Source organism: Oryctolagus cuniculus, chromosome 9, assembly GCF_051225735.1.
Source record: "Oryctolagus cuniculus isolate XC-2025 breed Fujian yellow rabbit chromosome 9, ASM5122573v1, whole genome shotgun sequence".
Taxonomy (NCBI): domain Eukaryota; kingdom Metazoa; phylum Chordata; class Mammalia; order Lagomorpha; family Leporidae; genus Oryctolagus; species Oryctolagus cuniculus.
This window is the reverse complement of record NC_142875.1, coordinates 109323531-109339613: the sequence shown is the minus strand read 5'-3', so window position 1 is coordinate 109339613 and position 16083 is coordinate 109323531. Positions and strand designations below refer to the sequence as shown.

Sequence of the window (16083 nt, the reverse complement as noted above, 5' to 3'; positions counted from 1 at the left end):
TTCCTCCCTGGATGTTTTCCTTTGGTATTTTAAAAATTTCTCCATAATTTGTCTTGTGTGATTGTTCTTTAGCTGATTAGAGTTGAAATCTGCATATGTTCACATTGAAATCTTGTTTTTATTTTTTAATTTTAATGTTATTATCTTTTTTTGTTCCACATGTGAAATTCCTGTTATCATTTCTTCAGCTCTTTCCTTCTCTCTGGGTTCCTATTTGTTTCCCACAGGAACGCCTGCTAATTAGATGGTGATGACCTTCTCCTGTCCATATGTCTCTTAATATTTTTAAGATATTTCTGACTGTTCTTTTCTCTCACCTTCTTGGTAAATGGGTGTTTCAGCTCACTAATTTCTTCTTCAACCATATGCATCCTTATTTTTTTCCATTTTCGTCTTTTTGATTTCTCAGCTTAGTAATGTTGTATATCCCTCATATTTTTATCACAACTGTTGTCCTGTGAGACAACCACTGTTAAAGATTTCTGCATCTTATAATTCACAATCTTATATGTGTCCCACCACATTACATCAGGACTAGTCTATGTGACCCACAGAGTAAGGTAGAAATGGTGATATGTCAAATCCAGGTTAAGTGATAATAAAACAAAGTCGTTCTTTTAGAATCTCCCTCTTTAGTGCCACAAAGGAAATTCAAACAGCACAGAAGTGATAGCAAAGACTTCTTCCCCCTCCAGTCTTTTACTGCCCGCTTGAACAGGAGATAGTTTGTAGAAAACTCTGTTAACACATTCCTGATCTCCTTGAACTAGATGAAGATTTTACTTTAAGAAAGCCAGTTGTCATGAACAAAGTTTCTATCAGGTGCTACAGGATACCCAACAAATTTAGTAGATGGTTACTTTAAGAGGAACAGTTATGAGACTTTAAAAACTGATTAGAATGGTAGAGGTAAAAGATCAAAAACATAGAAAAAATAGTGCTTTTTAACCTTCTGGAGTGAACATTGTCAGAGATTATTGTATTTAGAGATTTTGACAAAGCCATAAGAAAATTTTTAATCGGGGATCCTTGAATGCCTTCCAAATTGTTGTCTATTCTTCTTCCCTAAATAATTGGAAGTGGAGGGGGGCAGCATTGTCTTGCAGTGGGTTAGCTGGTGCAGGTTTGTATCCCAGCTGCTCCACTTTGTGTCCAAGTCCCTGTAATGTGTTTGTGAAAGCAGTAGAGGATGGCACAAATATATGAACTCTTGCCACCCACGTGTGAGACCCTGACTGTGTTCCAAGCTCTTAGCTTTAGCCTTGTTCAACTATAGCTGTTGTGTCCATTTGGGGGGTGTTAACCTAATTGGATGGACTATTTGTCTCTTTCTCTCTTTGATGCTATAATTCTGTCTTTCAAGAAAATAAATATTTTAATGAAATTATAGGAAGGCAATTTGTATTTTAATGTTTTCTTTCAACTGCACCCATTAATGTAGTATTATTTTTTAAAAGATTTGTTACTTATTTGAAAAGTAAAGTTAGAGAGAGAGAGAGAGGGAGGGAAAAAGAGTGAGAGAAAAGAGAGATTTTCTATCCACTGGTTTCCTTCTCCATTGTCCCAGTGGGCCAGGCAAAGACAGGAACCAGGAATTCTATCCTGGTGTCCTACATGAGTGGCAGGGACTCAAGTACTTGTGCCATCTTCTGCCTTCTTCTCAGCTGGCTCAGAGGTGTAGCAGGCTAGCGTGCAAGTGCACCCTATATGGGGTGCCTGCATTGCAAGTTGTGGCTTAACCTGCTTTGCCACATGCCTACTTGGAAGATAACTTTTCCTGTAAGTCTTCTTTTATCTGAAGGTAACTGAAACTCTGAGAGCTTTAAGTAGCTTATGATGTGTCCAGAGTCAGTAAGAATGAGAGTTAAAAAGAAACATGAAGGATGCCGAAATCCATGTCCCCTAAAATGCAATATGTTGTCTCCTTAATAAAATCCATCCAGTTTTTGTTAAAAAAATAGTGGGTCCATAAGAAAGGTTAGGATAGAGAGAGCAATCAAAAAGAAGAAATGGGGCAGGGTGGGTTCTAGACTGATGAGGCCTAGAAACACATTCGTTGCCTGGATCCCATGAGCTGTTATTTTGGGAATGTTAAAGATAGCCTCATCCTGTGCATCTTCCTCACTTCCATTATACTGTTCCCCTCCAATTACTGGAACCTGAAAATGATGAAACAATTTTCATTTGTGCAGTGGATTCCAGGGAAGAGGACAGTGGAACTCTTTCACTTGGGAGTTGGTTTGATTCCATTCAGGAGGAGGAAATTTTGCTGGAGACATTGATGAGAAGGGGTACTAAATGCTCTTCTGTTGTGTTCACATCCCATAAATGACAGTTTCACATACAGCGAAAATCAGAGATGAGGACAATCAGAAAGTGCATGCTGATTATTTTATTGGCATATGGAAAATAGGGTTATGACATTGTTGTTCTAGTGTCTTGGATACTTGAGGGACATTATGTTCTTATTCACTTTCTGAAAGAAAGAAAAAAAGAAGAAAGTTTATTGAAAGGACTTGAGTGGGCAAGAAGATCAAGCTCCATTACTGGTTTCTCTGAAATAAGAACATCTTTTCTGGTCATGTCTATTAGTAGTTCTGTGTACTTTCTGTACTTGGATGTCCCTTTCTTTCTCCAAATTGGGAAGTTTTCTGTAATTATTTCACTAAATAGGCCTTCTAATCCATTCTATCTTTCCATTCTTTCAGGAATTCCTAAGACCTGTATGTTGGGTCATTTGATAGTATCCCATAAATCTCCAACACTGTTTTTAATTTTTCTACTTTCTTATTTTTGTTGGTCTGACTGAAAAATTTCCAAAGATTTGTCTTGTAGCTCAGATATTCTTTCTTGAGCCTCACCAAGTCTGTGGTTAACGCTTTCCACTGCATTTCTTTACTTGAGCTATTGAATTAGTTATTGCTCATTTTTTCATTTTTAGTTCTCTTTAAAGTCTCAATTTCATGGGAAAAGTTTTCATTCATGTCATGCATGGATATCTTTAATTTATGGATTTGCTTCTCCTTGCTTCTGAGTAATCCTATAATTATGTTGGAGAACTTAACTAAAATGATGGCATCTTGCCACTGTATCTCAAAATAACTGAGTAGAAATCTTTAAAAGTGGGGTTGAGGACTATATAATTTCAACATCTTTCAAGTTCATTCATGGCGCACCATAGTTAGAGAAGCTTAGGCAATAGGACTTGATAGAGAATAAACTGGACTCTTACCTGTGATTGACTGTGGATTATTGTGGTGGTTGTCCTTGGGGAGGGCCTTGTGGTCTATTTCCTTGAAAACGTGATTGTGGACCCTGCTGCGGGCCTCCCTGCTGGGGTCCTCCCCGTGGGCCTCCCTGCTGGGGTCCTCCCTGTGGGCCTCCCTGCTGGGGTCCTCCCCGTGGGCCTCCCTGCTGGGGTCCTCCCCGTGGTCCTCCCTGTGGGCCTCCCTGTTGTGGGCCTCCCTGCTGGGGTCCACGCTGTGGTCCTCCCTGCTGGGGTCCTCGCTGTGGGCCTCCCTGTTGGGGTCCTCCCTGTGGGCCTCCCTGTTGTGGTCCTCCCTGCTGGGGTCCACCTTGTGGGCCTCCTTTCTGGGGTCTACCCTTTGGGCCTCCCTGCTGGGGTCCTCCCCGTGGTCCTCCCTGCTGGGGTCCTCCCCGTGGGCCTCCCTGTTGTGGTCCTCCCTGTGGGCCTCCCTGTTGTGGTCCTCCCTGCTGGGGTCCACCTTGTGGGCCTCCTTTCTGGGGTCTACCCTTTTGGCCTCCCTGCTGGGGTCCTCCCCGTGGTCCTCCCTGCTGGGGTCCTCCCCGTGGGCCTCCCTGCTGGGGTCCTCCCTGTGGGCCTCCCTGCTGGGGTCCACCTTGTGGGCCTCCCTGTTGTGGTCCTCCCTGCTGGGGTCCACCTTGTGGGCCTCCTTGCTGGGGTCCTCCTTGTGGGCCTCCCCTCTGGGGTCCTCCCTGTTGTGGTCTTCCCTGCTGGGGTCCACCCTGTGGTCCTCCCTGCTGGGGTCCTCGCTGTGGGCCTCCCTGTGGTCCTCCCTGTTGTGGTCCTTCCTGCTGGGGTCCTCCCTGTGGGCCTCCCTGCTGGGGTCCTCCCTGTGGCCCTCCCTGTTGTGGGCCTCCCTGCTGGGGTCTACCCTGTGGGCCTCCCTGTTGGGGTCCTCGCTGTGGGCCTCCCTGCTGGGGTCCTCCCTGTGGGCCTCCCTGTTGTGGGCCTCCCTGCTGGGGTCCTCCCTGTGGGCCTCCTTGCTGAGGTCCTCCTTGTGGGCCTCCCCTCTGGGGTCCTCCCTGCTGGGGTCCTCCCTGTGGGCCTCCCTGTTGGGGTCCTCCCTGTGGGCCTCCCTGTTGTGGTCCTCCCTGCTGGGGTCCACCTTGTGGGCCTCCTTGCTGAGGTCCTCCTTGTGGGCCTCCCCTCTGGGGTCCTCCCTGTTGTGGTCCTCCCTGCTGGGGTCCACCCTGTGGTCCTCCCTGCTGGGTTCCTCTCTGTGGGCCTCCCTGTTGGGGTCCTCCCTGTGGGCCTCCCTGTTGGGGTCCTCCTTGCTGGGGACCTCCCTGTTGTGGTCCTCCCTGTGGTCCTCCCTGCTGGGGGCCTCCCTGTTGGGGTCCTCCCTGTGGGCCTCCCTGTTGGGATCCTCCCTGTTGTGGTCCTCCCTGTGGTCCTCCCTGCTGGGGGCCTCCCTGTTGGTTTCCTTGGCTAGTGTTGTTCTGTTGGCCTCCTTGTTGAGGTGGTCGCTGCTGGTTTCCAGGGCGAGGTGGGCGAGTAGAATTCTGCTGGCCCCCCTGTGGTGGTCCACCTTGGTTTCCAGGGCGAGGTGGGCGAGTAGAATTTTGTTGGCCTCCCTGTGGTGGTCCACCTTGGTTTCCAGGGAAAGGTGGGCGGGTCTGGTTATGTTGGCCTCCTGGGCCCGGTGGTTTGTTCTGATGACGAGTTTCTTGGCTATCATCATCAGTTTGACTTGTTGCAGAGGTCTGGCCTAGGTTTCCATACTCTTCATGAGGCATCACAAGAATAGATGAGTTTAGTGACTGAGAGTGTCTATTGTTAGCTCCTAACCTGATCACATGTTACTCTGTCAACCTGTCTCCTGCTGCAACATTCCCCCATCCACATTTCTTTCTTAAGTACTACTCCTATTAAAAATATACTGATATTGTAGAGAGCTTCATTCTTTGTTCTTGTGAAAAGTATTTTTGTTCTAATTTGACCTAAGAGGAGCTCTTGGATACCTTAGAATTGCACTAAGTATCTCCAAGTACAGGATGGTACAAATGTCTCTTAGGTTTTTATTTTTTATTGTGAGCTACTCTAAAAAGTTGCAAAGTTTGTCCATATTTGAGCTCTTGAGCCCTGTGTTGAAAGTAATGTTAGTTTTTTTTTTTTTTTTGTCCCAGACACATGTAGAGGAATACTGACAGAGTGCCGAGGCAGACAGCATGATGGACCACTCAGTTTACTTAATAATGTGTTAAGCTTTCATCAGCTATGGGATACCTCTGTCTGCCCAGTCACAGGGTAACAGGACTGATACATTTGTTTCTTTGTGGTTTTTTTGGAATCCACTTAACTATAGAGGGAAACATTGAAGAAAAGGCCGCTATTTGAGGGACTTTGAGAAAAATGGAAGAATGAGAATTTGGACGGCTCCCATTAGTCTGTCACATGTCAACAGTCATTTCTGGTCTGGGTGAACAGGCAAACAGCTGTTGCCACTGAATTCTGAAATCACTTGTATTCTATTATATGACACAATTGTTTACGGTCCCCCGAGTCAATTTGAGGAAGTTTGGCTATATTTTTACCCCTTTGAACATTCATTATGCCGTATAAAATGTGATGATCAAAAGTTATCACAGATCTATTACTGGTGAAAAAAAGGGAGGAGAGAGTTCAATGGGGGATTCTTGAGTTTTTACCTGATGTGAGGATGGAATAGTCTTCATAGTCGACTTCTAGGAGGAGAAGCATAGGACAAAAGAAAGGTCAAGTCAGGATCCACCAAGGCTGGCAAGTGTTCTACGTGGAGCAGGGGCCTCCTGGACATTCCTTAATATTCCTCTGCAGCCCCTTTCTAGAATGCTTTTGGAGAGGGAGAAGGTAGTGACAGGACTGTTTCTTGGATGAGGATCAACCAGGACCTCAACATACAAAAGCCCACTTCTTCTTCCCTATGATCTCTCACCCATACTGCTAGTTTAGGGGAAATGCTGTGGGCTGTTCTTCTATCCTCTTTCTTCATTAAGGACTTTCCTTCTTTAACATTCTTTGTTGGTAGAGGAAATCAGGGGTTGCATTTCACAAGTGTCAAAGAGACGCTTCTCAGAGCAGCATGAAATATTCAGTTGGTGCAAAAAAATTCAGAATCCTGAGCCCTGATAATTCCATTTATTGAGTGGAGAGATCCACATGTATCATCCTGTTCTCTGTTTTTGAAGTAGCTCTGTATGTTCTTAGTTCATCTGACAGCGTTCACTCTACAGCAAGTGCACTGCCATACACTGTTGATTGCTATAGTATCTCTGAGCCTGTTAGCCTCTGTATCAGTCTTATGAATCTTGCTGTATTCTTGTGAATCCTTCACAGCACTGTCAGGGAGTCTTTGAACAAATGCAAAGCTTACTTTGTTGATCTGTGGTTGAAAGTCTGTAGTATGTTCCGTGGTACTCTAACTTTCAAGGTTTTGGCATTCAATAAGAATGCAACATGTCCTAAGTTGTCATAAGAACTGCACAGTGCATTCTTCTTTTCATCCCCTACCCCTTTCTCTTAAACCCTCTTTTTCTCTATAGTGGTCTCCTATGCCCCAAGTAGTTACAGAGCCCCACTCCCCCCCTCTTTTTCTGCATACCTCCATTTTCACTCTGAGTTGAGCTCAGGGCCAGCAGGACCACAGACAGCAGGATCAGCAGCATCGTGGAGGAGGCTCTGGAGCTGCTCCCAAGTCTGTGCTGGGAGACTCTGGGCAGCTCCCTTTATAAATAGGAGCAGAACAAGGGCACCTTTGAGGTCCACATTGGGTGCACCTCCCCTGTTGTAGCATTAGTCTGGCTGTGTTGACATCATGTCAACCGCATCCCTTACTTCTCTTTGGGACCAGAGCCCAGCAGGATAGTATTGGGTGGAGGGTGTTAGTGTGTTTTTCTGAAAGTTTCAGTGTGTGAATTAAGGAAAGTTTTTGAAATAATGGTGTCCAAAGCTTGGCACACATATCAAAATTGAATTTTGTTCATAATTTGATGTTCAGTCTGTTTTGTGAGGTTATAACTCTCATTTACAGTGTTCATGTGTGTGTATATATGTGAGTATTTGTGTGTTAGCTGTGATTGTCATCTAAAAGTGAAAATGCTAAATCTGTGACCATTATTACACCTGCAACTGCATCATCCATGGTTTATGTTCTTTTGTATGACTATAGCCTACTTATTTGATGATATGCAATAATTTTTGTTTGATATGGAAGTTGGTGAGAACAACTCTTTTGGGTATACTTGGTGATGGTTGTCAACCCTCAGCCTACTCAGACCCACCAAAATGTCCCAAATTCTCTGCCTCTGGCTCTAATCAGGGAAATTCTGGTGTTGTGGTATACAGGTAACCTAAAGCATTGTCTTATAATAAATGTCTTCTCTGCCTGAGCTATCTACAGTAGTCCAAAATGAATACACATTTCCTAGAATCAACCTTGCTATTTTTGTCTGTAAGACTTTTTCCAATCTCTTCCCTATATAGCATATTTCATGAGATTCAGTTTTGACCTTATTTTTTGTAGGAAATATTTTAAAACACTTCCACTAATAATTTAGTGATCACAATTATATACTTTATTAATGTTTTCTGACATATCCTCCAAAACCTCAATTATATATTTCTTTGTATTTTGCAGTCAATTTCTTCTTCTTTGTTTAAAAAAATATTTATTTATTTATTTTTAAGTCAGAGGTACAGAGAGGGAGTGATCAGGAGATAGAAGTTGTGCATCCTCTGGTTCACTCTCCAGATGGCAGCAACACCTATGGCTGAGCCAGGCTCAGTCTAAGAGCCAGAAGTCTCCTACGTGGGTAGCAGGGAGCCACATAGTTGCACCATCATCTGCTGCTTTTCCCAGGCACATTAGTAGGGAATCAGGTTGGAAGTGGAGCAGCCAGGACATGAACAAGCACCCATGTGGGATGCCAGCATTGCAGAACTTATCTGCTATGCCAGAATGCCAGCCCCCTCCATTCAATTTCTGAGCTTGTTTCTCACATTTTTTTCCATGTAGACCAATTTCTCTACCATTTGGTGAGACTCTTCCTCCCAATTTTCCCTGTGAAACTTACTTTTTGATGTTTTATTTTAAGAATACATGCGTCCTATGTTTATTTTTCTATATTCTTGACTTTTCCCCCATGCGTTTTAGATATTTCTCTAATTTGATATTGTAAATAGAAGTCTATTGTGTCATCATTCTCTTTCATTTTCATTTTTAAAAATTGACAGCAAGCTTTTGTATTTCTTAAAAGCCTTTTTGGGTACTGCCTGGCCTTTCAGCTACTGATTGTTCTGTGGTATGTCATGGTTGCTTTCTCATGCTTTTTGTGGAAGAGCTATGTGTGTCATTGTCAGCTGCTGCCATTTATCATTTTGGACCCAGTGTAGGTCTTTTCTTATTGTTCTGGGTTTGTGCAGAGCTGTGACAGGTAGGTAGGAGGTATGGCAGGGAGGGCCATGTGTCTGGAAATCCTTTGATGAAAGTGGTTGATTGGACCACCTTTAACCAGTATGAATGTCCCGTTGACCCAGTGAGGATGTATGGGTTCGGTGCTATGTACATATATGTCTTTATGGCTCATTCAGAAGGGGAGCAGATAATAGTATAGGAAGGCTTTCTAATAAAATGGAGTTTGAGGCAGACGACTTTGCCCTTGTAAGGGAACAATGTACATGGTATGTCCCCTGACATAATTATGGTTGTATTTGAAGGAACAATCTATTAGCAGTTGGAAATTCTTCTCTAACTCTGTAGGAAATGGAACAGTTTAATCTGGACTTCTTGGCTATACAAAAGGCAGAGGGAAATTTCATTAGCCTGTTAGCTTCCTCTCTCTATCGTGATGACTGTCACTGTTGTCTGCAAACACATTAAGCAGGGAAACTGGGGATGAGTTTATTTGATGAGGTGGTTGATGGTCAACCTTCAAGACGAAAGGAAGGTCAGAGCATGGAGCAGAGTGGAGAGCCAGGCAGACCTGCTCACACTTGATGGGTTGGCTGCACAAGTAGCAGCCATGGTAGATGCCAACCTTGTCCTTAGCTTGTTGGTCCCTGGAACAGAACAGGTGTTTCTTCCAAATATCACTCAGCTCAGCTCCTTTTCCTAACCTGCTCCAATGCTAGAAGTAAAACACAGAGATTAATGTGTCATTAAAGAATGAATACTAGCTAAGAACTTCACCAGACACAACCAAAACAGAGAGTACGGAAGAACCAAAAGGTTAGAATATCATGTAGGATGGGTGGGGTTAAGGCAATGAGCAGTACTGTAGCCGGTGGCCTAAATCCTAAATTCTGTTTTCCCTTGTGTTCTATTTTTTTTTTCTGATTAATTAATTTTTTTAAAAAATTAAGGTATACAAGCTACATGAATTTCATATATATAAATTTAGTAACCTAGTGATTCTTCCCACCCAACCCTCCTTCCTGCCCTCACTCTATCCTTCATCCTCCTCCATCTTCTATTCCCATTCTTATTTTTTTTAACCAAGATCTATTTTCAGTTAACTCTATATTCGTAAGATTAACCCTACACTAAGTAAAGAGTTCAACAAATAGTATGAAGAAAACAAAACTGCTCCTTAACAGTAGAGACAAGGGCTCTAAACAATCATCACATCTCAGAGTGTCAATTTCACACCTATAGATTACTTTTTAGGTACTCTATTAGTTCTCGCAGATCAGTGAGAACATATGGTATTTGTCTTTTTTGTACTACCTTATTTCACTAAGTATAATGGAAGTATAACTTGCTCCATTTTGTTGCAAACGACAGGATTTCATTTATTTTTTTACCATTGTGTAGTATTTCATATATGTGGTATATATACCATAATTTCTTTATCCAGTCATCAGAGATGGACATCTGGATTGATTCCATATCTTAGCTGTTGTGAATTGAGTTGCAGTAAACATGGGGGTACAGATCACTCTTTCATACGCTGATTTCTTTTCCTTTGGATACATTCCCTGTAGTGGAATGGCTGGATTCCTTTGTATTCTTGATCTGATTGTCATAATAAATCATGTTAGACTGGGCAACTTGAACAATAGGAATTTATTTCAGAACCTCTGGAGGCTAGCAGAAGTTTTAAGATGAAGTCATCAGGAGGTGCAGTTTCTGATGAAGTCTTTCTCCTCGCTTTCCAGATGGTTGCCTTCTTGCTGTGTCCTCCTGTGAGGATTCTGCTGCACACGTTTATCCCCAGTGTCTGTGTGTTCAAATGACCTTTACCTATAATGAACCATGTAGTTTGCTTCATGTTCTCCTTAAGAGCCTCATTTTAAATCAGTCTCCTCGTTACAGGCCCTGTTTCCTAAGGAAGTCATATTTTGAGTTGCTGCATGTCTAGGGTTGAACGTAAGAGTTTGAGGAAGTTGTGGTTTAACCCATCAAAACTTTTCATCTTTTCTCAGTTAATGACAATTCTTCCACCCACTTGTTCAGAGATTGAAGTCACTTTTCACTGCTCCCTCCCCCAAACCACTGCTCGTTGGCAAATCCAATTGACTTCAACTTGAAGTGTATCCTGGATATGACCACTAGCATAATCTCTACTGCAAGGATGAGATTCAGAGTATGACTGTTTCTCTTTGAGCCATGCTGCTTTTCCAGTGCTTTGCTGAGATATTTCAACCACTAGACAGCCTAGTCAATCACTCTTAACTTCTACTCTCCGTGAAAACTTAGCACAGGAGCACAATTCAACCAAATTTAGCTAAGAAGCAACTTTGTAACAAAGAAGGCCTTTAATCAAGCTTCCAATAACATGTCCCTCATTCTTTCCCCCTGAGACTGCATCAGAATGGCCTTTCCTGTTCCTCTGCTTACGGACACACTTCTCCAGGCCCTGAAGTGATCTTCAAGTCCACTGAAGCTACAACTGCAGATTTGTTCTTTTTCTGAGTCCTCATGAGAATCCCTGCTTGTGCTCTTGAATGACAGTTTGACTTTTTCTAGCCTTCACTTCCAAACTCTTCCAACCTCCATCCTTGTCCAAGTTCCAAGCTGCTTCTACACTTCTAGCTTTTTATTTCAAGAACATCACGTTTCATGGTATCAATTTTTTTTATCAGTTAAGGCTGAAAAAATCAAACACTTTAGCTCTAGTAATTTTTGAAAAATTTAGTTACTTGAAATGCAGAGTAACAGTGACAGAGATAGAGATAGAGAGAGAGATAGAGAGAGAGAGAGAGAGAAATATATCTGCTGATTCACTCCCTCAAACATCTTCAGCAGTTAGGCTTGAGTCAGACTGAAGCCAGGAACCTGGAATTCCATCAATGTCTGTTGATGTCAGTGGCCCAGGTATTTGGGCCATCATGTGTAGCCTTTATAGGCTCATTAGTAGGGAGCTAGATTGAAAGCAGAGAAGCTGTGGTGGGACTCGAACTGGCATTGCAGTATGGAATTCTCACAGTTGCAAATGGCAGCTTAACCTGCTATACCAAAATGCTGGCCACTCCAGTAATTTTTTAGTGTTAGAAATTTTTTTCTCACTTTTCTAGGGCCTAAAGAATCAGAGATCAAGCTACTGGCTGACTCAGAGTCTGGTGAGAGAATGTTTCTCAACTTCTCTGGCATCATCATTTAGGGAATTGTAGGGCTGAGCAGGGGAAATGCTGAACTCACTCACATTGAGGAAGAGATGGAAGGGCCAGGCATCTTACCAAAGCCTTTTATAAACTCAAGAACTCCATTCACAATGGTGGAGCCATTGGCTCCCTGAAGGTGGGACTGTGGTTTTGTATTCACCCCTGAATTTTTAATTTGCAGTAAGATTCCTGGCATAGACAAGGCACTTAATAAATTTCTTATTTAACAGATGGGATGGATATTGTGGTACAGTGGTTAGGGTGCCACTTAGGATCCCTACGTGCCATATTGGAGTGCTGGGGTTCAAGTTCCAGCTCTACTTCTGGTCCAGCTTCCTGCTAGTGCTTGGCCTAGGAGGGGGTGGGTGATGGCTCAAGGTTTTTCAGCCTTGCTACCTACTTGGCAAATCCAGATGAAGTTATGACTCTTGACCCAACCATGGCTGCCTTCAAAAAATTAATAAATCAAACTTTAATAATTTAACAAATGAAAGAAATAATGAGTGTAGCGAGAATATAATTACAATGAAAACAAATAATGTACAGTATCGTGTAACAAGAGGAATAGAATATTGCACTTGGGGCAGATTGGAAACACTGTCATCACTGCTAAGAAGCAAGGTAAGAGAAGACTGGGCAATGTCCAGTGATTGAAGTCTTTGGTGACCCCAGGGTCAAGTGAGCTGTTTAAATGGAATGATAGGGTCAGTTTTCTTGACTTATAAGCTTTGACAAGACTTGGTTTTATTCCTTAGCATATTGGATAGACTGCTTGTGGAAAAAACAGTGGGAAGAACAGGATCTGTAGGAGAATCTTCTGAACACCAGGAACACCCAGCAAATGGGCGTGGGTGATTCCCATGCAAAGCTCTCTCTGTTCAGTACTTCATGCTCTTCTTTGGGGATCATCCCTGATAAGTCTGTCTCAGTCATGATTCCCCCAACTTGTGCTGGAGTCCCCAAGTTTGTGTGAGCACTTTCAATTCTTCGTAGGTCCAGAAGTCAGGCTGTTTTTGAATCAAGTGTTATAACAGAAAATGAACTAAGTCCAGTAAAGGGACTTGTCAGAAAAGTTCCAGGAAGAAAGGTTAACAATGAGTTCATAAGAATCCAAGGAGTCTGGAATTCTTTGATTGCAGAAACTCTTACTTCTCTCCACCCCCCTTCATCCTTCCTTCCCTCCCTCCCTTTCTTTCTTCCTTCTTTCCTTGCATTTTAAGATTTATTTATTTATTTTAAAGATTTATTTTTTATTAATGTGAAAGGGAGAGGAGAGTATGAGGAGGAGGACTGGGCCAGGCTGAAGCTGTGGACTATCTTCTGCTGTTTTCCCAGGCACTTTAGCAGGGAGCTGGATGGAAAGTGGAGCTGGAAGGGAAGTGGTACAATCAGGTCTCTAAGCAGCACCCACATTGGCTGTGTTGTCACACAACACCGTCTCCCAACACTGGCCCCTATTTATTTATTTTTAAAGGCAGATTTACAAAGGGCAAGGGGGAGAGAGAGAGAGAGAGACTTCCATCTCTTCCATCTGCTGGTTTACTTCCCAAATGGCTGCAATGGCCAGGGCTAGGCCAGGCTGAAAAATGAGGAACCAGGAGCTTTCTCTTGGTTTCCTAAATTGGTTGCATGAGCCTAAGTACCTGGGCCATCTTCTTGCTGCTTTCTCCGGGCACATTAGCAGGGAGCTGGGTTGGAAGTGGAGCACCTGGTACATGAGCTATTGCCATATGGGATGCTGGCATTGCAGATGGTGACTTAACCTGCAATGTTGCAACACCAGTCAGTCCTGGAAACTTTCCTTTTCTAAAGAAAGGGATAAATTTAGCAAAAGGAAGTTAGAATTTTGTGGCCTTGGTGAGGAAGATGCCACCTAACCAAAATTGGCACCTGTAGGGTATATTAGAAAATAAAAGGGGAAGTATGAACATTTCAGAAAAATGGAATGTATTATTAATTGATATACACAGATTTCTAACATACTAAATGAAAACTCTAAGATTTACTTCTTTCTATAGATATTGAAATGTATGCTATTTAGGTGGGTAAATATGGGTGGTATTGATAAAATTAATTTATAAGTGTCATATTTGGTGGGATTGAAGATTACTTATGTAAATTAAATAGTCTCTCTGGGATGTTTAAAAATTGATCCAAAGCCTTTTCAGGTTCATATGACTTGGGTAAATTTTTGGTAAATTTAAGTCACTCAATGTTTTTGGTTTAATGAAAGAAGATTTAACTACTGAGTTTTTGATTTTAAGTATGATATTAGCAGACTATTTTTATTCTTCCTGGCATTTCACAGCCCTAATGAATTCTAACATTTAGAGTGATGAGTTCCACATAAGAATAAATGTGCGAATGGAAAAAAAGAGACAGAAATTCCACATGAAAGATGTCTTTCCTGAATTATAAAATATTATGTTCTTGTTCTCACAGAGGTGGTAGTGAGGGAGATCTCTTCAAACAGAATTTGATTCTCAAACATAACAAGGGTTTTATTTTGAATAACTTTACTTCAGAATAGTTTTAAATTTACAAAGCAAAATATGTGAGATAGTAATACAGAGTTCCCATGTACTCCTCACCTCATATCCCCTATTATGACCATCTCATAGTATTATATTTTGCACAATTAATGAATCACACCTAATTTCCCCTATTTTTTAAATTCAAACTCTTTTTGTCTCCCCTGTCTTTAGCATTTTCAAAAGTCTCACTATGATGATGACTGCCTAACATGTACTTGCTGGAGAAATATTTAACAAGGAAATAACTTCAGAGGGCTGTTCACTCTAATATCATTAAGTGTTCATGAGTAATTCAAGCAAAATGAAGTATAAATAGTTGAATAATGTTGAAGAAGGAAGAAAGTTTAAAATGAACTTTCCAATCATCATTATCTTGTATATATCATCTGCTAAAATATTTGCAGTCTCTCTTAGATCTGTACCTTTTGAGTTTTGCTAATTTGTTAAGTAACCCATATTTAACCAATATCTAGGTAATATAATATATAATAATAGCAACATATAAATTAATACAAAATGGCTACCAAACTCACATTTGTCCACTTTTGACTTCTTTTTTTAACTTTTGTTTTATAAATATAAATTTCCAAAGTACAACTTTTGGATTATAGTGGCTTTTTCCCCCCATAACCTCCCTCCCACCTGCAACCATCCCATCTCCCATCCCATCCACTCCAAGATTCATTTTTAATTATCTTTATATACAGAAGATCAATTTAGTGTATACTAAGTGAAGATTTCAACACTTTGCACCCACACAGAAACACAAAGTATAAAGTTCTGCTTGAGTACTAGTTATAGCATTAAATCACAATGTACAGGGCAGAGATCCTACATGGTGAGTAAGTGCACAGTGACTCATGTTGTTGATTTAACAATTGACACTCTTGTTTATGGCATCAGTAATCATCCGAGGCTCTTGTCATGAGTTGCCAAGGCTATGGAAGCCTCTTGAGTTTGCCAACTCCGATCTTACTTAGACAGGGCCATAGTCAAAGTGCAAGTTCTCTCCTCCCTTCAGAGAAAGGTACCTCCTTCTTTGATGGCCCGTTCTTTCTGCTGGGATCTCACTCACAGAGATCTTTCATTAGGCCATTTTTTTTTCCAAGTATCTTGGCTTTCTATGCCTGAAATACTCTCATGGGCTTTTTAGCCAGATCTGAATGACTTAAGAGCTGATTCTGAGGCCAGAGTGCTGTTTAGGACATCTGCACTTTTGGCTTCTTAATTACAGAAGAATGCAAGACTTTTCTATAGCAACAACATGTCCTGTGTCAAATTAAAGAGATTGTACAAAACATCCCATGCTTCTAACAGTTAAATTTCCTAAGAATTAATTATTCTAATTAATATCTAGTTCTGAAAAGTAGAAGTAGCCATGGAACCAGTTCTGTAAATGAAAAACTTAAGGTATGTTTTTGTTAAGTAAAGTCATGATGTGTATGTTTCATTAAGAAAAAATTAATTTTCGTTCAAACAGAAGGATTGGTCATTTTACAATGAGAAAGAGGAAAAATATATAACAAAATCTAAATAGATTCAAGAAAATTATAGAAGAATTTTCTTTTTTTAAAGCTTAAATGCATTTTTAAAAAAATTGTGAATGCCATTACCACACATAGAAAACTGATGACGTTGGCCATCACTAGAAAGTAACCATGAAATCAAAGCAATGCTAGTAAATTCTAGCTAGATTTTGTTGCT

The 16083-nt window shown here is 41.6% G+C and overlaps 1 protein-coding gene across 1 annotated transcript; it reads right to left on the bottom strand.

The window, feature by feature from the left end:
* Positions 1–2376: 2376 nt before the first annotated feature.
* Positions 2377–6939, bottom strand: LOC138843715 (uncharacterized). The gene is made up of 4 exons (XM_070048457.2): positions 6846–6939; positions 5914–5949; positions 3233–4988; positions 2377–2476 (listed from the first exon to the last, which is right to left on the bottom strand). Exons 3-4 carry the CDS (start codon positions 4944–4946, stop codon positions 2466–2468), a joined length of 1725 nt encoding a protein of 574 aa, XP_069904558.2. The 5' UTR covers positions 4947–4988; positions 5914–5949; positions 6846–6939; the 3' UTR covers positions 2377–2465.
* Positions 6940–16083: the final 9144 nt, after the last annotated feature.